Here is a 27,686-nt window from a genome sequence, read left to right on the forward strand (position 1 = left end):
TCCAGTGGTAATAAGGTGGTATTTCTCAACCTTCTGTGAGTTTTTTCAATTCCTTCTCCACATTTTCCACAAAAGCTGGGAAATTCTGATCCATAAGACATAAGCGAATGAAGGGCCCCAGCTCTTGTGCATGCCACACTGAATGCTGATACACAAGGGGGAGCTCAAACTTCTTTTTCAGCACAGACTGCCAAAATAAAAAAAACAAAGGTGTTGCACTAATCTTGGACATAAAAGGTAATGTTACACAGGTTTTGTAACAATGCAGCTACGTCAAAGTTGTTTCCTTCAGTATTTAATAAAGATGTATTGGCCTTGTTATTAATGCTGTTTGAATACTTTCAATCAGATACAATTTCGGTATGTAATTTTCTCTTTGATACCTAGCTTTGATTCCAATATAGCTTTTACAAAACTTTGAATTCCTTTGCAGTGGTTTAAATTGGAAATGCTGATTTTCTGGGTAACATGGCTTCCTCATGAATATCCATTCTGTGTAAGAGAAAAGGATCCTGTATGAAGTGTGTGTACTGCCACTTGGAATTGTGTAAGGATAACCAACTAAGGTCTTAATTTAGCAAGGTGTCTTTTAGAAGTAAATTATGGGGCTTTTTAAGAGTTAAAACATCCTTTTCATGCCCATTTAAACCCCCTCCCCTAGTTTTTTCCACTTGGTGGTGGGCAAACTATGTGCATCATGTCACTTTTCAGTGTAAAACTAGTGGCAGCAGAACAGAAGATGTACAACATCATGCACTGAGGTTGAGGAAGCCCTGACTGCCTCCCAGCATCCATAGATGATGCTGCTCTCAGCCATTAGATACATGGACCAGTAGGTTATTGGGCAACTCCCAAGCACTTTCTGCACTGTTCCTATGACAACAAGCTGAAACAGCTCAACTAAAACTTTGTGGTGGGCTGCCAGCTTTCCTGCTGGATGTAACCCATGTTGAAGAAACAGTAAACTTCACTGTTCAAAGTCCCTACTGCAGCCAGGGCTGCTGCTTGTTGTAAACCACATTATTCATACTATGTGTTAAAGACTGAGTGTTTGCACCAAAATTTTTCTATTGTTTGGGCTGCAAATGTTCTATAGAGCTCACCATCCACTCAGCCTTTAGCTTTCTTTACCTATCTGTGCTGAAGTCATGAAAGCTGCAGCATCAGTTATGGATGCTTTTTGAACACTTTGAATGGGAGAGCAGAAGCAAAGAAAATCACTGAAGTGCTACTTTCATGATGAGGTAGGTATGACATGCAGAGGCAATCCAAGGTGAGTACAGGGGGAATGCCTAATGCTAGTTAGTCTGTATGTGGCTTTAAAAAACTTCAAATGCCTAGTTTGGCCTTTTTTTAATGCACTGATATGAGAGGCCCAGGCTAAACCAAGCCTCTCCATCTGGGAAAGTCTGAAGTGCTGTTAAGTTCAGTCAGGCCCTAGCTTCTGCTGCTTGAACTGGAAAGAGTGCAAGACAACTGGCAGATGGACCAGGCACGCTGACAGTTGGAGCATAGCTACATTTGATGTGTGTGTGTGTGTGGGGGAAACAACCCTTAATATTTTTGCTAATCTTATTGTTGGTTTACATCGCAGTATTGCTCTTTTCCTGGATTGTTACTGGAGAAAAATATCTTTAAACACAAATTGAAGACTGTTGAATATCTTTCAAAAAAAAAAAACTGCAAGAAAATGCTTAAAACCAGCACTTCTGCTAGCTTCCTGCAGTGGTGGAAATGGAGAAATTTAACTCCAGAGTTTTCCAGAGCACCAGCTGAAAAGGTGTGTTTCTGAAGTTCAACCATGGCACATCTGTGGGCCAGGGCATGGGAGAGCACTGTTGTGTTAAGCTGACTAAGAAGTAGAGGGACAAGTAGAGGAAGGTGTAGGAAACTGCTATAGCAAGGAGTCTTTGTTCCAGGGAATTTTTTAGTAATTCAAGTGAGAGATGGATGAATGTGTACAGCAAATATAGGCCTCACTAGCAGAAAGCTTTGTTTGAAGCAAGTGTCATGCTCCCATCTTATACAGGGACCACAGAATAGCAGTTTTTAGAAGCTAATTTTTTTATAACATTGGTGCTAATTCACACTTCCTAGTATTGCCTCTTAAAGCAGAGATTGGTCATGAAAAATACAGTTGCTAAAGGCAGACTGCTTTGATCACTCTCACTTGCTGATGCACTTACACTGCATTGTACAAGGACAGTAACAAAACTGTTGGGAATGAAACAGCAGGGCATGTAATAACTCTCACCACTGACATGAGAGTACAGGGAACTCTGCTTTCTGAAAACAGGTGTTTGAAAGGCTTTTTTGGGTTTAAGAGAGGACAGATTTGTAATAGGGAGCATAGGAGTTTGTCCCTGAAACCACTGGTGTGAAGACACACTGACTTGATCACCCTATCAATATGGAAGAAGGCTAAGAAAGACCCATAGAAGCAACTGCACAAAAACAGACATTGGAGAGAGTAGAGTTTTTTTCCTCATCTGTACTGTCCCAAATTCACACAATAAACAAGCAACAGTTAACTTCCAGTTATTTTTAAACATGGCTTTACCCTGGACTTCTCAGTGAAGCTGTCAACTGAATTAGGGGATCTTCTGTTGTGAGTCAAGGATGATTGATAGTTTCAGACTTAAGCTATGACTACAGAGGTCATTTCTGCAGTCAAAGAGTGACAAAGCCATTATTTATTTGGATATGACCTCTGGGTATTTGTTTGCTCTCAGTGTGGTGGTTTGTTCTTGTGCAAATGGGGTAATTACACCATGAAATACCTGGTTTTGCAGCTTTTTTCCTAGGTCCAGATCATTACACAAGATCCTGTCTTTTTGTTGGTATAGATGATGGCATCCTGATGTTCAGTGAAGACATTTACCAGATGTTTACAGCATATGAGATACCTTGCTCTCTCTCTGTGCCCAAGAGATTCAGTTACAGGATCTAAATACTGGATTTTTTTTTTACCTGCGCTAGCTGTGTTACAGATCGTCTTTCTCCAACGCAGGAATCTGCTAGAAGCTCATCTGGCTAGAAAATATCAAATGCAAATAAGGGCTTGTTACTAAGTAGAGTGTGGGTATGTGCAAGAAGGGAAGTAGTTCCATTTTTAGAGATAACAGGAAGAGAATGTGCTCAACTACCTTATGCAGTAAAAAGGCATCTTTTTATGGAACCTGAATGCACATCTGCTCAAGTCCTTAAAAATGAAAGATGTGAAATAATGGGCCTGGAGTTAAACTGTCACGTCTAAACTAAGATAACTTTTAAACTACTTACTGGAAGTAACTTTAAAAAATGCTGTGTATGAATGCTCACCAGGAGCATGCTTTCCTCCTTCTCATGGGTCACATCACAGAAAAGATGGTTTCAGTTGTCAATTCTATTTTCTGAACAAGGTTTTCAGTCTTAACTTCTGGCAAAAGAGCATTAGTATGACTGTTGGCATTCAGTAGCATTCTGCCATGAAATACTTTCTTTACCTTTCATTCGTTGCTTTAGCTTATCAGGAAGTGAGCAAAGCCCAAGGTATAGGTAATGTGCTTAAAGAAGAAACAATAAATCTCGAATATCAGCTGGTGAAGGGTTCCCATATGCCTTCCTGGAAGTGGTGAGCCAAACGAGCAATATATTTTTTCCACCTGCACTTTCCCTACAAATGATTCCACTGTCCAGTAGAGAGGACCTTCCTAGATTGTACTATGAAAGTGATATAGCCGAGAGCTTTGACATTCCTTTTTCAGGGCTCAGTCTTGGTCCTAATATTTTTATCATGTACTCAAGAGCTATCCTGGCTAAGTTAGCTGCAGGGATGTTTTTTAGAGCTGGTAAATGGGATCCTCTGGATACCCAAGAGAGCATATATTTAAGAATTAGTCACCCTCAGAAATACTATCTGCCTTTGCCTTTTCCAGTTACCTTAGGTCTTTGTCTTGGAGAGGGGTAACATTCTGTTCCTACCCTGAAATCACTTTTAAATGTGTCAGGCTAAGCTATATTTACAATTATTAACAGCAAAACAGGAGTAGGTAAACACAAACAGGAGAACACAATTCATGGTTACTTAAATGGCTCTGATAATTTTTCTTACCCTGTATAACTTACTTGAAAGTCTGCCAGGTGGTTCCCAGCAGTCTTAGCTGAAAGCCACAGTGATGAAATTGTAGACATGTTTTTTTGGTAACTATTCAGCTGTCATCCTCTGCCCCCTATTCTTGTTTATTAACCTCAGCAGATAGCATCTAAGTCTTCCACCAAGCCATACCACCATCTGTCTGGGAACTGGTAAATAATGCTTGGCTGTAGCCTTCACTATCATTTCTTTTAATGGTTAGTAACTTCCTGTGTTTGTCTGAGCCCTGCATAAATTGTTCTCTTCATTTCCAGGGTCCCTAGCTAAGGAAAAGTTCAAACCCCAGAGCAAAGCTTTTTCGACCTATAAATCTCACTCTATATGCTTGCTAATATTTTTCCTATGATAACATGAAATGTGTATATTAATCTCAGTTAAAGACCTTTTGGAGGCCAAAAGAAAGGCATCTGATTGCTCTGAGGTATATTACAATAAGCTTGAGGAGCCAGAACCCCTTTTTTGAGCATTGTTCTGTTAACTTTTTTCAGGCACACTAAGAAAACAGGAAGACAATAGCAGGCTTCAGCAGCTGACTTCCTGAATAACTCTAGCCCTGTTCACTAACTAGGTTTCCCTGCATGTAAACTGAATTTTGGGTTTCCGAAATCATATTTCATATAGATGGTCTCATAGCTGCAAAAAAGCTTTCTTCAGAAGTAAAATTTGTCATTTACAGATCTAATACTGATAGTTGATTATTTTTCTGTCTGTATGTTCTTGTGTACTTACTCTGTGTAGTACCAATGCATTTTGTTCAGTGTCCTTCGCCTGATTTTCACTGTTAGCCAGCTGATTGAGACTGTGATAGAACTTCTGGCTTTGTTCGTCAGTTACTTGAACTGGTATGTACTCTGCAATTTTCTGAACGCAATTGCAGCAGTGTTCCAGCATCTGTTCTTTTGAGTCTCCGCCAAACTGAACACGAAACATGCGGCATTCATTCTGCTCAAAAACCAAAGAGAAATTAAATTAACTGTGAATCCCCTCAAACTATCTTGATTTAATTAAATTCATATTTGTCATAGTTAGTAAGAAGGCAATACATTTTTGGATCACTGCACCAACTTAAATGTGAAGAAACAAGTTTTCCCTGCTGTATCTTCATTTATCCCAGCAGCTAAACCAGAAGACTACAGTTCCCAGTTTGAAAATCAGTTTAAAAAACCCAAGAAAATGGTAAGTGAGCAGGGCCACTTGTCAACTAATTAAAGGTCTAGCCAAGTGAACAAACGTTGCCACAGCAACAGAGTTTTTACAAGTATAGCAGGGAAATTAACTTCTTATTGTTGCTGCAAGTAGTATTCTATAAGGATATGCCAGCTCTGAATGGTTATTTGTGACAAAAAATGAAATGACACTGAAGTAAGCAGAAGTTAACTTGGGAATCCAAGCTAAAAGTTTTGGGAACCATATGTTCCATTTAGGATTTATGTTACTCTCTGCATCAAAACCAGCCTTCCCTACCTACCTGGTGTGCCTGTGCGTAGCTAAACATGCAAATTCAGTTTGGCACTGCAACTGAATGCTGCTGTTCCTTAAATAGATGCTAACACAGTTAACTAGGAGTGCAAGAAACTCAAGTGCATTACTTTAAATAGTTAAATAATACTAAAAATAAAAAAAACCCTGAATAGAACTGACCCCCAGTATAGGTTGTCATGCTGTATCATAATAGATACTTTAAGTACATGAGGTCCAGCAAACTGCACTGAAAATGGAGAACTGAAGAGTCTGTCATGCACAATAAGCTTGCCCTAAGGACATTCAACTGATGTAAGGCAGATACATATTGAATGCTTTTGTTTAGGGAGTGAATTAATGGGACTTTCAGTTTGATCTTGAAATTTCAAATTTAAAACACAGTTAAAGTGCTAGAAAAGTTTTCCTTGGACCAAGCTAACTTATCTGAATCTTCATCTTTCTGAGATTTCAACATCAAAACCATTGTTTTTAATGACTAGACACACTGCTAGACTGCTGCTTACACAAATACAAGGACATCTTTCACTTTAAAGATCTTTGTCTCAAAGATGAGCCAGCTCTTCATGACAGCCTGCATGTTTACATGCATGTTCTTTTAAGATGCTTGTATTGCATAAAATGATTTTTGAGGCAGTGTAAGCATAAAAGCTTGTCTCAGTGCCTTTTAAAGGAGAAAAAATGTCAAAATAATTCAAACTTGAATTTTTCAAGCTTGAATAATTCAAACTTTACTAGTGCCCAGTTACATTTCCTCTAATTAACTAAGATGTCAACTTAACTGGGTCAGCTTCACATAACCAAGAACTGATCTGTGGATATGCCAGACAGGTGAGTTCTCATTAAAATGACAGAAAGGTAACTTGCATCTTAACTTGAATTCCTTTTGGAAACTTTCAAGGAACACTTGTTTTAGTTACTCCTACAGTGCCCAAATCAGTTTTCAGTCTGAGCTAATGTATTGCTCTCTGCTTTTTCACAAGGACTGTTGAATATGTAAGATTGCAGTTTATAAACAACAGTAGACGTTGTAAATTAAACATTTTTCCTTTACGGAAAGAGAGAGCACGCTCAAATTCAGCTAAGATGATGTCAAGTTTTAGCATAAACTGAGTACTGGGCAGTAACACCTGAACCATACAAGAAGCTGAAGTATTAAAGAACCTTGAGGTCACTTGGATCATCAAATTTGCACCTCTTCCTGTGCTGGGGTGGGGGGGGTGGAGTGAGCTCAATGAAAACAGTATGAAGGGAAATTACTTATGACAAGAATATTAAGAACGTTTGTCTTGCTACTGTTTACATATTTTTTCATATAAAAAGGTTTTTATACCTAGAGGCACATCAAAGACTAATGTGAGAGAAGTGATTACTAGAGATGGAGCTGTATAAAGGGCAGTCACAGCCATGCAGCTGTTTTTCAGCTAAGTGTAAGACACAAACATGCAAGTGACAGGTACAGCTTCAGAATTAGACACTTGTGTGCTTCACTGAATAAAGTTTTCACTAGTACAGCCTAGTTTCAATAGTGATCTGCAACAGGTATCTTTTCTACATGTCTTGTTCTTTCAAGTATATTAACACTAAGCTTCTCAAAATATAGTTTAGAAACTCATTCTGCTAGCTAAGAGTCTACAGTGCCCTATTAAAATTGTATTTCTTAAGAAATGAGTAAGTTTCACTATAAATGCAATATTAATGACTTACAAAAAACAAGGAGAACAAGATAAATCAGACATTATAGTGTAATATTTAATTGCCCATGCTCCTTAATTGCCCTGTGCACTCAGATATAGGAACTGTTTTTTGAACACCTAGCTTGCTTTCCTCTGCTTAAATGGCTTCTGCTTGACTCCTTACTTAGGTCTAGCAGGGTTGAGGCACAACCCCTTACACAGTGTGGCTGGCTTCCCAAATTTTTTAAAAAATTTAAGATTAGCACAGAAGCTATATACATGGACTGCATTTAAGGAATCACTTCAGCTACATTTTAGAATATAAAGAAACTGTATGATAGGACCACTGCAGTGCCACTAAATCCAGTTGAAGTCAGGTGAATTTATGGTAAATAAACATTTAGATGCACCAAATTCATTTAAGACCATGTTAATATTCCTCCTTTCCTAACTGTCCCTCAGAGCTTTGTTCAAGCCTCAGAGTGATTGTGATGTTGATTTTGTGTTTCTTGTGAGAGGCAGCAGAATCCCTTAACACTGTGCTGGGGAACCGGTTCTATTAATTGTAATGGAAACTGATGATCTACTGATTCATCAGAACTAATTAACGCAACAGCTCAATAGTCTTCTTCAGTGATACTTCATGTTTTATAAGAATCTGACAAAAATCAGAGAGCAAAGATGTTTTGGTTTCAGGCAAGCATAACCCATGAATTTAAAACAGTTTTAAGATACTTATTTATGCAGTTCCTAGTGCCACCATTAGACTGGGCTTATTCTGAAGCAAGTTGAGTCCTTATATTTAAAGAATGTTTATTATGCTTCACACCTGCTTTTATCTTGCAATTAGCAAGGCATTCTCCCTTCTGCAAACTATATTGTTTGGTTTGTAACATCCTATGAAAAAATACTTATGTGTCTTTCATAAAAGAAATCAGGTAAAAGATTGAAATACAACTAAACAGGAATTTTTACAGTTTTCAGCTATCCTGGATATTGCTATTATCTGCAATTACAATAACCCAGTCTGTACCAGAGTTCCTGTCAGGGAGAATGCCAGAACATCTCAGAATACTTGAGATGTTTTTATGCCTTAATAGTTCTGTGAACAGGGCAGAGAGTTAAAACTGGTCTCTAGCAGCTACTGAACAAGGAGCTCATCTTTTTCCAGGATTCCTGTTTCTAGCTTAAAGATGAATTCTCTTGTCAAGTAGAGATAGTTAAACTAGAGGCAGCTGTTTCTGCTGAAACAACAAAGCCTAGAAACTATCAGGGAGAAGGGAGAGCTCTTTTCATTTTGAAACAGGTTTTGTTTCTGAAAAACCTGGTGAGTGCTCAGTGTAGATGAATAAGAAACTTCTCAGTTCATTCAAGAGCCAAGAAAACTGAGATTTATCCATAAGTTGGTAACAAGCAAGTACTGTTTAATTACTTAAAGGCTAACCAACTGCTTTCCATGAGATCTGAGGGGAAGACCAGAAACTTAGGTCCCTTTCATTGCCTTGAATACCAAATGCCTGAATCACCAGCCTGCCACTACCAGGCCAGGTGTCAGGGGCCACAAAATGGCTAAATAATTGTTTGTTTAGATACCTTGTTTGCCAAAGTGGGGTATGACTCTTCAGTAGCATGCTTCTGTATGCTTAAGAGAATTGCTTCATTTTTTAATTGTTAGCCATGGCAGACAGATTCTAAAATAAATACCAGTCTAGTTGTTTCAGTAGCTAACTCTCAGAAAGCAGTCTAAAAGACCTGAATATTAGCAGTTCCAAAAGTCATTAAGATGATTCAATCCATTCTTGTTTAATATCTGGAGAAAAAACCCCACACTTTTAATTCATATTGACAGTTTGCAGTATCTCAGAACTTCTGGTTTAATTTATCCAATATTAAGAAGTCTTATACAGAACTGTGTTAGCTATTAGAAATATTAAAAGCAACTCAACTTACCTTTGACTGTGCACGAAGCAGCAGGCAGTCTGCTCTTCTTACTATCTCTAGCCACTTGTGAGAATCAATTAATGAAAAGCCTTCCTGAAATAAAGCAGAATGTAGACTACTTACACAGCAAACGTGCAACACTCAGAAGTACACACTTAAGTTATGTGATGCAATTTAATCCCTAATGAAGATTGGTCACGTGCATACATGCAACTTTTGTATCTGTCAAACGATTGCCAATATGTAATTTTTACCACACTAGGACTTAAATCTGAATCTGTAGCTCCAGTACCATCACTATGTCAAGGTACACTCTAATTTCCATATATATGTTACATTTGTATTTGTGCATGTTACAAAAGTCTCCATGAAATGCGTAATAAAACAGCTGCAACAGCGTGCTGTAAATTCTTCCACATCCCATGAAGTTGCCCAAGAGGGCAGCAGAGGGCAGGCAAACCTGAAGAATGGGACAACAGTTGGTTTATCTAGGGCTCAGAGAGGTATTTTCTCCAGATGGAATTCAGGTAAACAAGAAGCAGCTTTGATAACTTGATAAAGATGTTTTTATACTCCAGTTGCATTAACTGTCAGTCTCTTCAAACAAGACAGACTGCTCAGCATTCTGTAAAAATACCCCCAGGAAGCTGAAAACATCACATAAAGATTGCAAGGCAATGGACTGCGTCTCCCAAGGTACTCCACAGACTGCCACATAGTCATTAGTTACCAAAGTGTAGCAGGAAAAAAAACCCCAAACAAATTTAAGGGCAGGGAGGAAATTACCTACCTGTTTTATCTGAACTCATAATGCTTTCAGTGACCATGGCTTTTCACACAGGCTGCTTTTCATAGATGTCCTCAGGGTCAAGAACAACAAGTCATGTCCATCCTGGACTGCCAGCAGTGTTTTTGCCAGAGTTACTATCTGTCTTATGCAGGTCCAGGCTGGGAAACCATCTGCCATTCTATTTTGGTACCAGAAGTCACCTCAGTAAAACACTGCTCTTTTAATGTGCTGGCACTGGCTTTATAGTCTCATGCAGAAATTGCATGTAGATTTTTAACTGAACTTTTACGAGGAATGTCTAGCAAGCACTGAAGAGCTGAACCAAAGGCAAACTGGATCACAGACACACAGCTGATCAGACACCTACTGTGATAGACTCCAGAATGTAAGACAGCATGCAAGTATCATTCCCAAAAGATTTGGGGTCAGAGGGAGAAGAGAATTGTCCTCTGCGCTGTAAAAACGTGCTGACAGCAGGTAAGACAGGCCAGTCTCTTGCAGCATGTCTGTTTGCGCTGAGCGCTCTCAAAATGTCTCAAGGTAGGACTTGCTAAGGTGTGAAAGGCCTCAAGGTCAAAACAGGAAGACCTCACTTTGTGACTGATGGGAAGTACCAAGCTATCCTCTGCTCTTACAGGAATTAGTAAAGGAATCTGGATCTTAAGAGGGACAAACTGCAAATGATAGACCTCGCAACAGAAAAGAGCATCTTTCTTGGTAAATCAGTGTTCTCCAGCCACGCTACATGATGCAGTTAGACTGCTGAAGCAGTGGAGCAGGAGGCTGTGTCTAGCATGCTGAGGGTACCCTCCTTCCACATACAGACAAAATCCCCGCTGATGTCAAATAGTAGCAAGTCTCTGAAGAAGGTCAGTTTGTCATGTAGTCTGAATTTATGCCTGACACAGTAAAGGAAGCCTGTGAAATACTCCTTACTCCTCTGTACACCTGGCATTTTAGCACCCCTGGCTTTGGGGGATGCAGTTTTAGCCTCTTTTGATAGACCTGCCCAATAAGAGTTTGGTATATGGACATTAAAGTTGGGGCAGGGTGGGGGAGAGAAGATACTGAGAAGAATGCCTGAGGAATGAGATTAGATTAGTAGGCTAAGAAAAGAGCGCAGCACTGGTAGAACACTTCTAGAATAATCAGTAGCACTTCAGACATCATATTTTCAATTGCACTGTAGAATATATTACTTTGAAATTTGGCTAAGGACATTCATGGCTGTGCAGAGTTTGGCCTCAAAATATTGTTTAATGCTGAAAATGGAAAAGCGTCAGCAAGTTAAGCTAAACTTTCTGCTGTGCAGAATTGCATGTCAAAAGTCAAGAATTTCAGTCATGCCAACATCATGGAAATTGCAGCACCTGCAGCAGCAAAAAAAAAATCGGCATTAATTGTGCATGCACTTTGCAAAGAGGTCTTAGTACACGGCTGTACAAAATACAAAAATGCAGATTCGTTTTGTGTACATGAGAAGTACTTTAGAGGAGACGTGGATTGACATCTATCTATGATGCTTATCAGCTTGTGCTGTGCTCATGCTGCCATAGTTGCTAGAAGGGATCTACTAAGGAAGCAAGCAAGGAAAACAACTGAAGTTAGGAGGACTAAGGTACAACCAACAGTGCATTCAAGAAGGGAAACACCTGGTGGCAGAAAACATACATAGTGCAGAAGAGTTTGAATAGGGCAGGGGATAGGCTCTCAAGTCAGAACAGAGAGAAAATAGGATATGTAGAACTAGAACATATAAAGCAGAAAAAAAATATTTTAAACTGTCCCTTCCAGAAAGGGTATATTCGTGATGTTTGTACAAGTAATCTGAAAGTAAATGTTCTCACTGTTTGGAATGCAGTAGACCAAATGTGTTTATATTTATTTTTGTGAAACAAACACAAACTAAAGGTGAATTCAATATCAGCACAAGGACTTAATTCCCTCATTTAAAGCCATAAATGTTGAACATCTTTTAACTTATATTGAGGGGAATATCCATACCTTCTCAAAAGACACTGGCCAGTTCAGAACTACTCACTCTGGATAAGCAGCCAGGCTGAGTCCTGGACAACCCACCAGCCTAGGAAATTGTGTTGGAGCATGACAGCTGCTTGTGCTTACATGCTTACTGCCATAGGGAATTTCCCCACTGCCACTTGGTCTTCCTCCGATTCCTCTACCAAGCCCCAAAATGCTGTTAGTGAAGCAATTCTTTCACTAGGCCACTTTAACTTGTGGCCATTTGTGCTTACTCTGTTCATTTCAAATAGTTACTGGTTTTGATACACACCAACTGTGTTTATTTAAATATAGCTGTTCCCATATTAAGTCTATTTTTATAGTGTTTTTCCTTTCACTGTAGGACATAGGTAGAACAAATGTTGCCTCCTTAAAATAGTAACTGTTTTCAAAGAAATCATAAAAGGCAGCCAATGTTTAACTTTCCTACCAACTATTTTATTGACGTTTCCCAGGTTTTCATCCTTTTATATGGCCTGTTTCTGAGGTAAAGAATGCTGGAAAAAACCATTATTTATATACTCCTAATTATTCAACTCCAAACCAAAAAATTAACTGAAATTTAGTTTACTTCAAGTTTAATTAACTGAAGAACAAAGCAGAAATTATTTCTTTTCCTCCTGCACCTTTGGTTGATTGTATTTTGCCAAGCAGAAACAAATAACTAAGAATAGCTAAACCAAATAGGAAAACTCAGTGAGGTACTTGAGCAATATGACAGAGCTGATTTGGCACAAGCAAGCTACCTGAAAAAGGAGAGAGAATGTTTTAGACAAACTCAGATCTGCAGAACTACTCGACTGAACTCCATTGTTAAATTGTTTACATCAGTAATTGTCTTTACAGCCAGGATACTCTAGATTTTCCTCAGTTCTAATTAGACAGCAAGTAAGCCTTATGTTGCACCATGTTAAGAAGTTCTGTTCTGTTCCTCATGGCTTTCCCATGTAACCTCAGCACAGACTGTATTTGAGGCTGCCTGAATTAAGACAAAATAAGATTCTTCTTAACAATGACAATTCTCTCTTGTCAACAGTGAAATAGTTATGAATCTGCATATGAAGTTAGGTAAATTAATTCAGAGCAACAAGAAGGAAGACCACAATAAATCTGTCCGTTGTGCCATCGCTCAAAGTCAAGAGGATCTCTGCCAACATCTAGGAGCTAGGTATGGGGTAGATCCTGGAAACTGCATGGCAATATATTGAGATTATAGTCCATTTGTGCCTTTCTAGAGATAATGAACTGATTCTAAATCTGCTCTAGACATATGCACTGACAAAGAAAAAAGTAGTAGACCCTCCAGACTGCTGCCACCACACTGACAGAAATACAGAGAACAAAGCAGCTGTGGTCACTGTTCCCCTTGAGCATGCACCATCCATACCTGCTTTACATTCAGAGTTGGGTATTACTGAGCAGTATTGGGCACGAGCAAAGACAGATGGCAGTATAAGATTAATCAGGAATATAGACAAAAAGGCAACCTAGAACTGGGCAGGAACATAAGACCTCAAATGTTTAATTTGAAGATCTAAATAGCAGCGCTTTTCTAAGTTGGATCATTAACCTCCAATCATGCCTATACTCCTTACGTCATTCTCCAGGATCATACTTGTAAGAACACTGTATTAAAAGGAAAACAGTTTCATGCACCTCTGACAAAAATCTAAGTCTCTCGGAGGGAGGACCCTGAGAAGAATTAAGCTCAAGCAGAAAACAAAGCAAGACATTTCTGAGGTATTTTGGAAGCAGGCAAGACGTGACCACACCTTACATGAGGCAGAGAAGCCAATAATGCTGGTCTAGCCTTACAACCATCTAGTCCATCATTAATTGGGAAATACTTTTGTTCTGTTTTTACATTTCAGCATTCAAAAAGCTGCTGGATAATGAGGTCTATGATCTATGTTGGAAGGTATTGCATATTATTTATGAATATTTTTATTATTGTATCATCTAGAAACCCTATGGTGCTTAGCAACATAGGAACACAGGAACAGATTATCTGTTTTATGTTAGGTTGCAAGGCCTTTAGACAGCCCTATCTTAACTAAAAATTAATATATATTTAAGAAATGCTATCTGTGTGACAGTTCAGCTACATCACTTATGAAAGAGTAAATCCAAACTGAGACAGATATTTTCAAATGAAACTAAACTACGCGGAAACAATAGCTTAGGAAGAAAAACTTTCTTTTTGCCACAAACATTATATGCTCTGCCCTTAAATTACAACCAATATTAAAAGAGACAAACAAAAAGCCAGAATGCCACACGCAAAGACACACATTCGCCAGTTTTGGCTGCCACTTATAACAGGCTCATGAAATGCAAATAAAACAGTTTGTTCTCAGAGTTCACAGTTCAGAATGAATGTACGTGTTGTATAACATAATGGATTAAGGAGTCAGCTGGGTATCCCACAGACTGGGAATGTGCATTTGCAAGAAATGATGAGTTCAGCATGAGATCAAAGGAATTTTATTGTATTAATTAATATCCCAGTGCATAGGTGCCAGAGTGGTCCTGTCTGATAACTGAAGCAAAACGGCAGAAGAGAAAAGCTAAAGGCCTCAGACAACATCCCGCTTGCACCATTCTGATTCAGGCTGGGCAGCACCATGGTACATAACTCCCCAGAAAACAGAGCAATCTTCTACTTGCAAAGGCCATGCTCAGTTTCCAGGGAGGCAGGCACCTGTAAAAGTTCCTTAATCCAATTCCTTGAATAAGGATGTGAGAGCATACAGTCTGTAAGAGCTTGTAAATTATGTTTGAGTATTATACTGAACACTAAAATAGAGGCAAAACTGAGATGCTTTCAGAAAACTAAGTAAAATTGGAAAAACATGTTGTTCACAAGTGTTTGCTTGAAACTTGACATATAGTTTATAAATCAAATGCTTGCATATATCTGAAAAATACCAATTTTTAACTCATTGCCTTCCCAAAAAAGAATGTGAGTTGCCGTTTTACACTTTTTAAATTAGAAAACTGCTTATTCTATTAAAAAAATTGAAAAGTATTCCTTTCATTAATGACCGTAGAATAAAAATGTAATTCCAGCTTAAACTTAGAAGTTGTGAAAATTAAACTTTGAACATAATTCTAATCAAATCTTCATTATTACCTTGTAACACACCTAAAAGTAGAAATTTTCCTTACTTGTATCTTTCTTCAAGATCTAAATAAGGCCAAAACCATTTTTTATTCCTGCAGTATGACCTATCTTGAAAGCTGAGTCGAGAGTAGGAGTGTTGGCATGACCAAAAAAAAAAAATCCCCAAACATGACAATTTGTAGAGTGGGGGAAGCAGAAAGTTGTCCCTGCAAAAAACTTCTATGCTACATGTTAGTTATCCAAATGTGTCATGTATAGGATAGTTGGGAAGGTAAGAGCACAGCAGAAACCATGTGCTGTATGTAACTTAGATATTAGTGTGAGCATTAGCCGTCTCAAACAGATCTGCAGAATATAGAAGTGGAAAGAGGTGAAAGGCCAAAAAAAACCCACCAACCTCAAGGCAGACAGACAGCAAGCTAAGTGGAATAAGGAATAAAAGGATGTTAAGCTCTGCATTATCTTTTTGCATGCAATTTTTTTTTTACCCCCAGTCTCTTAGAAGCCAGATCTTAAATCTTGCTATTAAGCTTGTTTGATTGTGGAAAAGAACACATCAGGGTTGAACTCATTAAACAGAGCGCTCTGTCTCTACAGAGGCAGGAAAGCTAAATGAAGTAGCAAATGCAGAACACACGCAGCCACCCTTGAGACAACCATGCCCAGGGGACTCAGCAACCAATGAATGTCGTTTGCCAAAGCGCAGTGTTGGGTGAAGGAACATGTGCTGCCACGTGTCAGCTTTCTAGAAAGAGTTCCCCCACATGGTTACAACCTACAGCCCCTTGAAGGAGTGAATAGCAAAGATAAGCCCCCAACTCAGGACAAACCTTGATATTTCATAGTGAGAGCCTAACATTTTTTTTCCTAAACTACACTTTAGAACAGTGACACTTGACCAGGGACTTAGAGAGGTGAACTGGATGCTCCTGCGTTTAGCTGGCTAAAGCTCTTCAGGGCATCCTATTAATAAGTCAAGTTAAGCAATTTCTTCTTTAATTCCTGATACAAAATACTTCCCTAGATCAATACCATACGTTAAACTCTAACTTTAGGGTAAATACATTTCACTAATAAACATCACTACTGTTTAAAAACTATTCTAATAGTTGGGTTTAGAAGAATTCAGGCAAAAGAAAAGATCAGAACCCCTTAAAACTCTTAACTGCTGCCAATCACCAATACATAATCATTATACAACAGGAATGTATATCAAACATAACTGGGGAAGCTAATGCAGAAAGATATTCAGCTTGTCCAAAACAATCATGTCAACAATACATGATGAAATAAACTAAAATTGAAATTTTTGAACTACGATTGTGGTACTGAATAAGTCAATAAAACTAAGATTCCTTCTGCTCTTTCAAATAGCAATCATAGGACCTTTAATAAAAACACAACCTTCCATAGCTTTGCAATGTACTACCACTAAGCAGCATTAGCAACCTGCTCACTTCCCTAGGTTTCCATCAAATGTCCTCATTTATTGCACAGGGACTTTCATCTACCCAAGGCACTGTTGTGAATATCATCTCAAAAATTTGGTGCTTAAGTTTCAGGCACTGCAAAGAGAGCATCAAGAACATCAGAACGTCTGCTGAATGCTTGCCTAATTAATGAGGTTAGAATCTACTGTATCCTAAGCACTGTTAGCTTATTAGAAATCATGAGGGGACCAGGAGGGCACTAAGGACATTTAGTGTACACTTTAAAAGATCAGGTCACAAATCAATTACTCTGGATTAATTTTATCCTATTAAATAAGTCCTCTTCACAATTTCAATTTGTTTAATTTGTAGGATATTAAGAATTCTAGCACCGGAATTAATTGCATTGAGTAAAACACCAAAATATAATTTTCATGATGTGCTGATTCAAAGGAGGGAAAGGAAATAGAGTTGTGGTAAACAGAACATGATGTATCTTGAAAGTATGGCCAGAAATTGACAGAGATGCATTTGAGATATTCCTGTTAAAATTTCATTATCTACAGTATGCAAGAATGAGATTTTTCACCTTAAAATATGCAGTCTGTTAGGCAACACTGCAGCAAAAACAGGTTCTAAAAGTGTTATGTAATTTAATTCCAAAGGAAGAACTTTGTTTAAAAAACAAACAAAAAACCCCAACAACAACAACACAACAAACCAAAACACCCTTTGATTTGCATTACCCCTTAAGGATTTTTATGTTCCACACTCTGAAGTTCCATTTACCCTCCTCTTCATTCAATTTGGCTGATCACAAGAATTAGATTGTATTTTAAAAGGAAAACAGTTGTTTCCTTGTTGAGATAGCTTCAAGTATGTCTCTGGCAGTGTCATTAAAGCATGTTTAAAGTGATCTTGAATGCATACCCATTCCCCAAAAGTTTATGCATTAAAATAATTTGTTTTCTTTGAGCAACTGATGGAAATACTGAACATGTCCACAATTATTTGTTATAATGGAAGTACTTTATTGATGGGTTCTGGAGCATTCTCAGATACTGTAATCAATTGTTTCAAACCTATGGCACCTTACCACATAGCAGTGTACACAGCACAAGGTATTTACTAATCTGCCTAGTTTAGAAGTGCTGAGACTCAGTGCATACGTTGTAGCATTCTTTTTGGCAAGAAAATAGTATTTCAACTTCCTTTAGTGAAAAGGCTGCTAGAAGGGAATTCATTAAATGTTCTACTGTTTTATTGTTCATGAAAATAATTCTGTAGTCTACTGTATGTATTAAAAAAAAATCAGTTGTTAGGATATGTGAATATTTTGTTAGAATTTTATAAATGTTCTTCTTACAAATGCATCATAGAAGAGTCATAGTCTCACTTAGCTCTAAACAGCTAGAATTCTTTAAGAAAAAGAAAAGGTTTCTTAACACTCCTGCTGTAAGAAAATAAAAAGGACTAAGAGAATACATAAATACATCCATTATAGAGAAAATATTTTGATATCAAGTCAGGAACACTTGAATATTCTTCCTAGAATGGATCATGTTAATCCAACCATCAATGAAATAAAAGATTTACATTTCTACACAACCTCAGTTTTGTGCCAATGGACTTGTAGTGAAAGTTGTATGTAGATGAAAGGTAGACAGCAAAGAAGAAGATTCACTAAGTAAATCATTTACACAAAAGCTATCTCTTGTTTTCACACTGACAGGAGAGTATGTTACAGAAAATAGTTTATGTATTTTAGTATTTCATAAATAATCCCTTGACATGAAAAAGTTTTATGAAAGAATCACTAAGCAACACAACAAAATATGTCTTCATCCAAAAAAAGGTATTTGTAGAGCCCATGCTCACTAAGAGAGCAAACATTGGGAGCTACCACTAGCATGTTGGCCAACCACCATTAGTTTAGTGGAAAACTTAACTATGAAGCTGATCAGCACCACGTTCAGGCAAGCATTAGTTCAGTTAACATCACTGTTCACTGCAGAAGAATGAACAAAGACAAGTCCTATGTGAAATACAAAACAGCCGAAGTCTGGAAGATCATACTTTTCAGTATGTGACTTTGATTTTTTGCTGGACTTTTTAAAAAGCATCCACCCACAGTATTATCAGCATAACGCAGACCTTGCTGGCAGCTAAAAAGGTTCATTATGGCTTTTGTAAAATGTACACACCACTGAAGAACACATGCACTCTGACTTTTATCTTCCTACAGAAAATAGAAGGTACAAACCAAGACAGTTTGCATCTATTAATGCACTGATTTTACTACATTCTATCCCAATTTTAAGCCAGAAGAGATAAGAATATATCACATTACCATATTATCCATTTTAAAAGCATCCAGTTAATAAGTTTTCTTTGTTACAGATGCTGGATGAAAACTTTTTTTAAAAAAACTATTACCTAGGATGATCATGTTAAAATTCTTGGAGTGGGGCAAGGGTTCCTGCTCTATCATTACTGCTACAGTCAAAAAAAAAGTTAGGAGCATTCACCACTGAATGAATTCTTGAATTTAGTTAGCAGTTCAGTTCATTCTTGGATTACTGTTAGAGGGGAAAAAATCCCTTTATTATTCATCCACAGCAGTTTTACAAAAATACAATATAGTTATTCAAGTTGAGAAGGAAACAGTGTCCCTGTGACACAGATCTTGTGCCTCACTTGTGTTCCTATGCAGAGGAACAAGGTACAAAGCTATGATAGTTGTTATCCAGTTCCTTCAAAACCAGGAGTCTGTAGTACATCAAAAGATCTGAAAAGTAGGGATTAGAAGATAGATCAAAAGATTAGACATCAACAACTTAAAGGATGCAGTTACTACATAGCAAGAAACAGTTCTGCGAGTACCTCAGTGGGAACTTCAATGCAAGTGAGTAAGGCAAGCACGTATGTGTTGAAGAACACCTTGGCAATAAAAAGGAAATACTCAGTAGCCCAGGCCAGCAAGTAGAAATGAACGTACATGGTAAAAACACAAGCTGAATCATTCCAATGATTGCAGCATTCTATCAAACTTGATACATTCCCTCTGGAGCAGAAACTTTCACATTATCGTCTGTGACAAAATGTCCATTATAATGGACCCCCAGTGAGAGGCTTTGGTCTGTGACAGATTCAAAAGAATTATTTGTACTTAGTCATGCAAAACCTGTTTAAATATTGTGACAGGTTTCTGACAACTCCTGAAAGCTGGGAGACTACAGGGAGATAGAACCAGTGAGAGTAACCATTTCTACAGTCTGATTATTTCTACAGCAATAACATAGACTGCACAGTATTGCAACTTTTTTGTTGTATGGCATCTCAATAAGGAGTTTGCAAACTTCCACCTGTGGCCTGTGCAGTTCTGGCTAGCTTTGAGTCTACTGCATTGTAAGCTGCTCCAGATCCTGTTGTCAATAGGCCTTAGAAGACTTCTGTCCAAAGACCATGGTGTAAACTGTCCTTGGACAATGATACTGAGTTTCTAGTGTCCCTGCCTGCTAATTGAAGAAAACCATTCAGAGATCCAGTAATGGTCATATGCACTTTGATATCAGTGCTGTTATCAGCTATTGGCCAACAGCATCATTGCTTGTGCTGTCTTTTTCAGCACAATCCCTGTGCATCACCTTTCTGTTTGATGATACTGACTGCTTTACTAAAGAGATTCCACAGACTGTTTTTCAAAGCCTGAAAAGATATGTGTAGATTGGTATTGTCCCAGGAAGAAGAATTTTATCACTGCATATCAGTCTTGCATAGTGTTGGGAAATGGGATGCATTTCTGGGAGGGCATGTGCTTAAGGAACAAGCCTAAGCAGTAAAGCGAAGCCAAATGTGCTGCACCAAATCCCTTGTAAAAAGGAAACCTACCATAGTTCAGAAGATGCCCGCCCACGTTCAGAACTAGCAGACTGGGTATTTGCTAGCTTATTTGCTAGGTTTTTCAGTGAGTCAAGTATGTTTAAGAGGAACAGTGGGAGGACTACAACTGCTCCAATCTCCGAGAAATATAAATAGGCATAGGGCATGTTGTACCATTGCACTTCACACTAGTTTAGTTCTGTATGCGCAGAACACACCTGCAACTACATGTGCTCAAAGAAGTGCACCCAAAGAAATTGACAGTCAGGTTTTAAAATGCATACAACACCAGTTTTGTATACCTTTTCTCTAACACTTAATAAAATGTTGTTGGTGTTGGCCTTAAGGTTGGTATAGAAGCATTGCCAGAGTAAATCTTTTTTAAAAAACAAATAACTTTTTTTTCTTTTAAACTCTCAGTATTAGATATTGGTCACATTTACCAAGCATGTCTGTTCCACCTCTGTTCTGCACTATTCTTAGGCTGTGATCGTTACTGCAATATCTTAGTGTCTCTTAGAAGCTGAAACAGACCTGATAGATCTCAAAAATTCCTCATCTGGCATTTCAAGCAAGGCAGCTGCCTGAAAGCTTCACTAGCCACTAAACCCAAGAGGTGCAAGAAAGTGCTTTTCTCAGCCAAGTCTTTATAAAGCTTTTCTTATACTTCCCGCACTCATCCCTTACGACAGCACGCTTATCTGCCCATTTTTACTTGCCAGATTCAGTCTTTGCCAGACACAGTCTTTGAAGGGCTACAGCTTTTGTCTGTGCCCTTTTTGCTCTTTAGTTAGTTATTAAAGCTTACTTTCAGTTAGCCTTTATATGGTTATTTCAAGGACATTCTACACAGTAATGTTAGTCTACTAGTTACTAAACAGTTAAAGCCGTCTGATCAGGATACTGAAAACAGGACCAGCCCCAGCGAGGTGCATTCTGTACCAATTCATTCCAAGCAGAATTTGGCAAGAGATAGCAGCAAGTCTCATTTCAGTTGCATTTCTTTTAACTACCTGGACTTTCAATTACTCCATCCCTTTTTCTTATTCAATGCAACTGCTGAAATACTTTCCATCTTCCATTTTTACCTTGTCCAAGAACATTCAACTTCTCCTCACTAAATATGTGAGCCAAATACCATGTCTTATATGAGGGGTATCCAGACTGACAGCTCTCTTAGCTCATTCATTATCTATTGAATACCCTTAACACACTCACAGGCTGGGGAGAGAAAAAAAAAAAAAAAAAAAAAGAAAAATCAAGGGTATCCTTGGTTCTCCCCCTATACTTACAAGATATTTCTGTAAGTTTAAGACCTTTTAAGAGGCACAGCAAAAACTAATTTATAAGCTTATCTATATTTAAAGCTACAACATACTCTAATATATATTCTGTATTAAAAAAGGTCTTTGTTATCTTAATACTGCAGCATCTTCCAGTGGCTTGTAATAGCTTTCTAATATATTTATCAGCCAATTCCTACTTCTTATCATCACTGACTATCGGCAATATGCACTGAACACACTTGATTCCACTTTCCAGCGCAGGCCTTTTCTGTCATGAGCATCAAACCAACTCCTTCTAGATGGACTGCTTCTGTTAACCTCGTTGGTGTCATTGTGAAATCTTTACAGTTTAGTAGCTGGTCATGCTTAAGGACAGGCTACAGGACAGTCAGTTGACACAACTTTGAAGTTGTTATTTTGTCTCCATGAATGTAAGTTGTATGTTAGATCACATTATCCAACATAGAAAAAAACATACCCTTTGATAAACCAAATTATCAAAACCAAAATACTAACAGGTCATTGTCAAGAAACTAGCTGGATCATACAGCAAATCTTATGGGGAGTAATAGTTATATTTTTATCTATTTCTTTACAGTGTATTTTCTGTTTTCTTAGGCAGAAGAATCATGAAAAACCCCCACATATCTTTCAACATCAGCAGCATTTAGTATTATGTCTTAATCTAGATTTTTAGAACCACAGAAGAAACACTGTTCCTCAGTATGAAATAATGCATTTAGTATTATTCTGATAAACAGAGAGAGAAAGCACCACATAAAAATTTCCATGAGCAAAATAAAATTGGCAGTTTCCTTTCAGTGGGAGAGAATATGAAGCTGAGATGGGAAACAGAGTTAATACTGATGCTAACATGAATGGAGAAATGTTCTTTATACATGAGAAACTTACCAATACTGTTCGCCCTTGGGAAATAAAGAAATGGCCAGATACAACAATGGTAAGGATAAGATGGCCTGATTCTTCATTTGATTCAAAAACCTTTAAAAAGATAGACAAAATAAAAATCTAGCCCTGTAAGAACAGAATGCACATTTTCCATTTCTAGTGCAAAACAAAAGGTTTCAAAGGTCGGTGCTAGAAGTCAGGTGTATAATCTCCCTCTCAGTAATGCAACTTACCCTCCACTCCCACAGATAGAAGGCACATTTAAGAGATTTTTACTAATTATAATTCCATATACAGATTTAACCACCTTAAACAACCATCTGGACTCTTCCAACTTGATCTATAGTTCTTAATGCCCCAGGTCACTGCTGAAGGAAGGAATAGAAAAAAGTGGGCCGCTAACTATCATATCATTGATGTGTTCACATTAACAACTCATGAAGCATAATACATTAATAACTCATAAATCTCTCCTGATTCCTGCATTAGCTCTGGACTTGCAAAAAGATAGCTGCAAAGGCCTCACTTATTACTGCTTGCTACACAGTGGCCTCCTAGAGCCCACTGGAGCCAGCTACAGCAAAACCAAGCAGCCAGCCCCCAGCCCACCCTCGCCCCCCTACCTTCCAAGAGGGGGTGTTTTGCCCTTCATTGTCGCCGTCCGCCGGGGGTAGGAAGCGGCCGTAGCGCTTCAAAGGCCACGTTGTGGTGCTACCCAGGAGGGAGGCGTCGCCGGCGCCGCCCGGCGCAGAAGCCTGCCCTGGCTCGAAGCTGCGACCGCCGTGGGCCACCGCCATTCCTGCACTGAGGGGGCTGCCATGCACAACAGCGAGAAGCATCGTGCCGGCGGCTAGCAAATAGGAGTTGAGCGGGAAGCAGGAGCCAATAGGAGGAAAGAGAGAGCGCGTGGGAGAACTTGTTCACCAATCAGCGGGCGAGAGAGATACGAGAGCCAATGAGGTAGGGCGCGGGCGCGCGCTCGTCCTTTTCTGGTGGGCGGTCGGAGGACCCCTGGTGCTGTCGCTCCGCTCTTCTCGGCGGCGCCGCGCCGTCCCCTTTCGGGGTGCCGCTTGTCCGAGGGGAGTGCGGCTACTGCCTTCCCCTTCTCCTAACAGCCTTCGGGTGTGCCCGTGTGGCGGGACCGCCCGGCGGTGCCGAGGGAGGCAGAAGTGCGTACCCCATGGCGCGCGCGACCGCCATTTTGTGGGGGCTGAGAGAGCACGCTCGGGGCTGCGCAGCGCGAGGGAGGCGGGAGTGTAGGCGCCCGCGGTCCGTTATTGCGCTTAGTGAAATGCCTGTGGAAGCCAGCCACGGTATCAGCGTGTATCCTTCGTCAGGTGAAATACATCCAAGTCCCCGTAGAAAAGCCCTGAATTCTAAATTGCCTTTTCAGTTCTTGATGCAAGGTGCTGTGTTCACTTCACAGAACTTAGCGCTTTTGTGGTAGCTAAGTGGGAGCTGTTAAACGTCAAAAAGCAGCTCTCTTTCCAGTGTGTGTTGCCTGTGGTTAGCCAGTCCAGGTTTGCGCAGCTGGATTAGTAAATCGAAATTGCACTTCTCTCCCTTCCCATTCTGCTTCCTCTCTGCTGTTAGGTTGCTCCTAGAATTACATAATACTACACTTTCTCTAGAAAAAGAGTGATGGTGAAATGACTCATAATAAGACTGCACTTAGGTATTCCATTTATAGTACGTACCTTGGCCCATCAACAATTAAAAAAATGTGCATTAGCCAGTCAAGGTCATTTGAGGGGGCATGAAAGAGCCAGTTACCATTCAGGAAGATGTGCATGAGAGTCTACTGACGTGAACAGACTTAGGGATGCCAGTCACCGCTAGCCACTGTTAAACCATCTGCATGCTTGAGGGTACTAATGCAGTAGCTTTAATCCCAGTTCTGAGCATTGCCTACTGCTGGCAGCACATACTTGACCAAGATGAAGCTTGGCTAAATAGTCATACTTCTTAAATTAAGCAGAACAAATAAATTTATGCCAATTTTTTTGCTTTTTGTTACCTTTATGGTTTGCACTTAAGATGCTGGCTTGGCTGATATGAATAAGGTTAAAATGGAATACGTTAACTATGTCTCATCTGAAATAAAACCTTCAGGTACAAGGTCAACCTATTTCTTAAACTGCAATGGTTTAATCTGTTAGAAAATATTAGATTGACATTTATGCCATGTGGCCGTTATGTTTTTCATCTGATGTTACACCCTGAGAGCCAGATTCACATCTGAGGAACTACTTCCATAATAAACAATTTTAAAGTGTTTTCAAAAGGAAGGTGTTTATCTGAACATTTTGCAGATAGGGAAACACAGGCAGAAAGGCATTAAGTGACGTGACAAGGTCATCCAGAAAAATCACTAATGAAACAGGGAATACAGCGTGGGCCTCCTAGCTGCCAGTTGCCTTCTCTAATCACTGCTTCCCCAGGAGGATTTCTCAAATTGTGCTTGTCAAATGTTCAGAATTGGCCGGTAGGCTTGGGACTTCGTTGGAAACTACAGAAGCAGCTAAATATTATTGTCAGAGAAAGACAGTATGAGTACATATATTGAATCTGTTTTCCACTAATTCAGCTGAAGTTGTGTGGAAAATGGTTTGTTTGCAGTATTTTCTAGTGTTTTTTTTCCAAGAGTGATTTCTGACATGTGCTAAAGGCTTCTGTAGGAGGAAAACAAAAGCTCAATCTTTTACCAAAATGTCCTGGTTTCGGCTGAGATAGAGTTAATTTTCTTTATAGTAGCTAGCATGGGGATATGTTTTGGATTTGTGCTAAAAACAGTGTTGATAATACAGAGATGTTTTAGTTGTTGCTAAGTAGTGCTTATACTAAATCAAGGACTTTTCAGCTTCCCATGCTCTACCAGGTGCACAAAAAGTTGGGAGAGGACACAGCCAAGATAGTTGATCCAAACTGACCAAAGGGATATTCCATACCATATGATGTCATGCTCAGCATATAAAGCTGGGGAAGAAGAAGGAATAGGGGCGACATTCGGAGTTATGGTGTTTGTCTTCCCAAGTAACCACTACGCGTGATGGAGCCCTGCTTTCGTGGAGATGGCTGAACACCTGCCTGCCCATGGGAGGTAGTGAATGAATTCCTTGGTTTGCTTTGCTTGTGTGCGCGGCTTTTGCTTTACTTATTAAACTGTCTTTATCTCAACCCATGAGTTTTCTCACTTTTAGTTTTCCGATTCTCTCCCCCATCCCACCAGGGGAGAGTGAGCGAGCAGCTGTGTGGTGTTTAGTTGCCAGCTGGGGTTAAACCGCAATACAAAACATACATCTCAAAATGTGGTTTCAAAAGAGGCAGAAGGAAATCAAGAGCATCAGATACTCCCATCAAACCCTTTAAAAATAATGTATTATTGAAATGGCATATGAAAAGAAGGAATTATTAGGGGGACATAAAGCCAAGTAAAAGGACGTATAGCCAAAGTAAAGGCTGTACAAATTCTTTCCTTCACAGCTTTGTTAGGGCACCTCAGTAGCGTATACAGTACCTGCAGTTTATTTAGACCTGAAGCTCAGCCAGTGCAACTTGACCATGATTGGGCAGATTCTCATGCTACTCTCATCTAGAGGTACCAATCACAGCCATGTTTAGTTTGGATGCTGAACCTTAAACATGATTCTAGCACCCTTTAATTTTCTGATCATAGGTTTTTGCTTGACTAGGGTCTACTACTTTGCTTTTAGTTTTTCGACATGAATGTGTTATGTTCTTACAGGTGTATAAAGTAAGGTTCGAACCAGGAGAAATGAGTATTGCATTGACTGGTACTCAAGCTCTTGCTGATTCTGATTTCTTTGGGGAATTGCATGATTAGTTCTGTATTCAGTGAGTAGACAGGTAGGAAGATGGTTATAACGTTTTCTTGTAAGAGGCTACAGAGGTTGCCAACTTTTTAAAATTACAGAATAGAATGTGGAAGAAGCAGACTGGTAGGTGAGCCTGACAGATTAAAATGTGTTTCATCAGAGCTGAGATAGCAAATCCCATGTATGTGCTGAGGGTTTATCATTGTGGTATACTTCAGATTTGCTTGAGAATTCACAGACTCCAGTGGTAAAAGTTAATTCTCTCACTGCAAAAGTATGTAGTCCTGATAATAAGTTAGAGAAACTCTGCCAGAAGCAGAGAGATCCATGCAGGAAGAGAGATCTGCTCTGTTCCTGCACAATAAGGATTTGATAATGCTCTAATAAATTGTTTTTTCCATAGAGAAGATGACCAGGGATTTGTTGTTATTTGGGAGTAAAGCAAAATGAAGCAGTAATTAACTAGCCTGGATTATATAGACTATATGTATGGCAGTTGGTTTTGGTACTAGGTATTTCGCTGAGCCATCTACATTATTGATTTGTAATAATAATGGTGGTGGTAATAGCAATAATAAAATCATATTACCATAACTTTATTGTCAAGTGTGAATGTAGGTTTGCCACAAGTGCAAAGGATGGACTAGAGTAACTTAGACAAATTGGACAAATAATGTATTAACAAAATAGAGGCTACCAGATGTACGAAATGGATAAAATAAGCAACAAAAGGTATATTTTAGAAATTCTGGAGGTTTTAGACTTCTGTGGTACCGGCAACTTATGCTTTGCTTCTACCCAGCTGTGTTAAAGGGATAAATAGGATTACTCACAGTGGCATATATAACAGGCTAGTGAAAATCCTCTATTCAGAATACTTGATTTATTGCTTTGATTTTTATAATAAACCGCGTTACCTTATACTTTAATTGCTTTGTTAGTAGTTGTGAGACTTCCTCAGTAACTGACCAATTAATTCCATTAATCAACATTTCACATAGTTAGTTGTACCTACTTTCATTTGAATGTGATCTGATAGTCGGCAACCTCACTGCCCACATCTCCCAGTGCTAATGAAATTACAGCACATTGGTATTATTGCGTAACAGTTCTGTACCCATCACAAAAATATCTTCATCCAGTTCTGTCACCATATGTCAGCAATGAGAGAACTTA

General features: G+C 38.9%; 1 protein-coding gene across 1 annotated transcript; it reads right to left on the reverse strand.

The window, feature by feature from the left end:
• Positions 1–25: 25 nt before the first annotated feature.
• Positions 26–23,471, reverse strand: REC114 (REC114 meiotic recombination protein). Its single transcript, XM_072870356.1, has 6 exons — positions 23,298–23,471; positions 22,678–22,767; positions 9,241–9,324; positions 4,883–5,077; positions 2,971–3,033; positions 26–187 (listed from the first exon to the last, which is right to left on the reverse strand). Exons 1-6 carry the CDS (start codon positions 23,469–23,471, stop codon positions 26–28), a joined length of 768 nt encoding a protein of 255 aa, XP_072726457.1.
• Between the last annotated feature and the right edge of the window lie 4,215 nt (positions 23,472–27,686).

The sequence above is a fragment of the Ciconia boyciana genome, chromosome 8 (assembly GCF_034638445.1).
Source record: "Ciconia boyciana chromosome 8, ASM3463844v1, whole genome shotgun sequence".
NCBI lineage: Eukaryota > Metazoa > Chordata > Aves > Ciconiiformes > Ciconiidae > Ciconia > Ciconia boyciana.

Excerpts from the sequence above, each read along its gene's own strand:
- REC114 (XM_072870356.1), bottom strand. The coding sequence starts at position 23,471 with ATGGCGGTGGCCCACGGCGGTCGCAGCTTCGAGCCAGGGCAGGCTTCT. Across the intron at positions 9,325-22,677 it reads CCCAAGGGCGAACAGTATTG|GAAGGCTTTTCATTAATTGA; the intron begins GTAAGTTTCTCA and ends GCTTTATTTCAG. Across the intron at positions 5,078-9,240 it reads TGCTTCGTGCACAGTCAAAG|AATGAATGCCGCATGTTTCG; the intron begins GTAAGTTGAGTT and ends GTTTTTGAGCAG.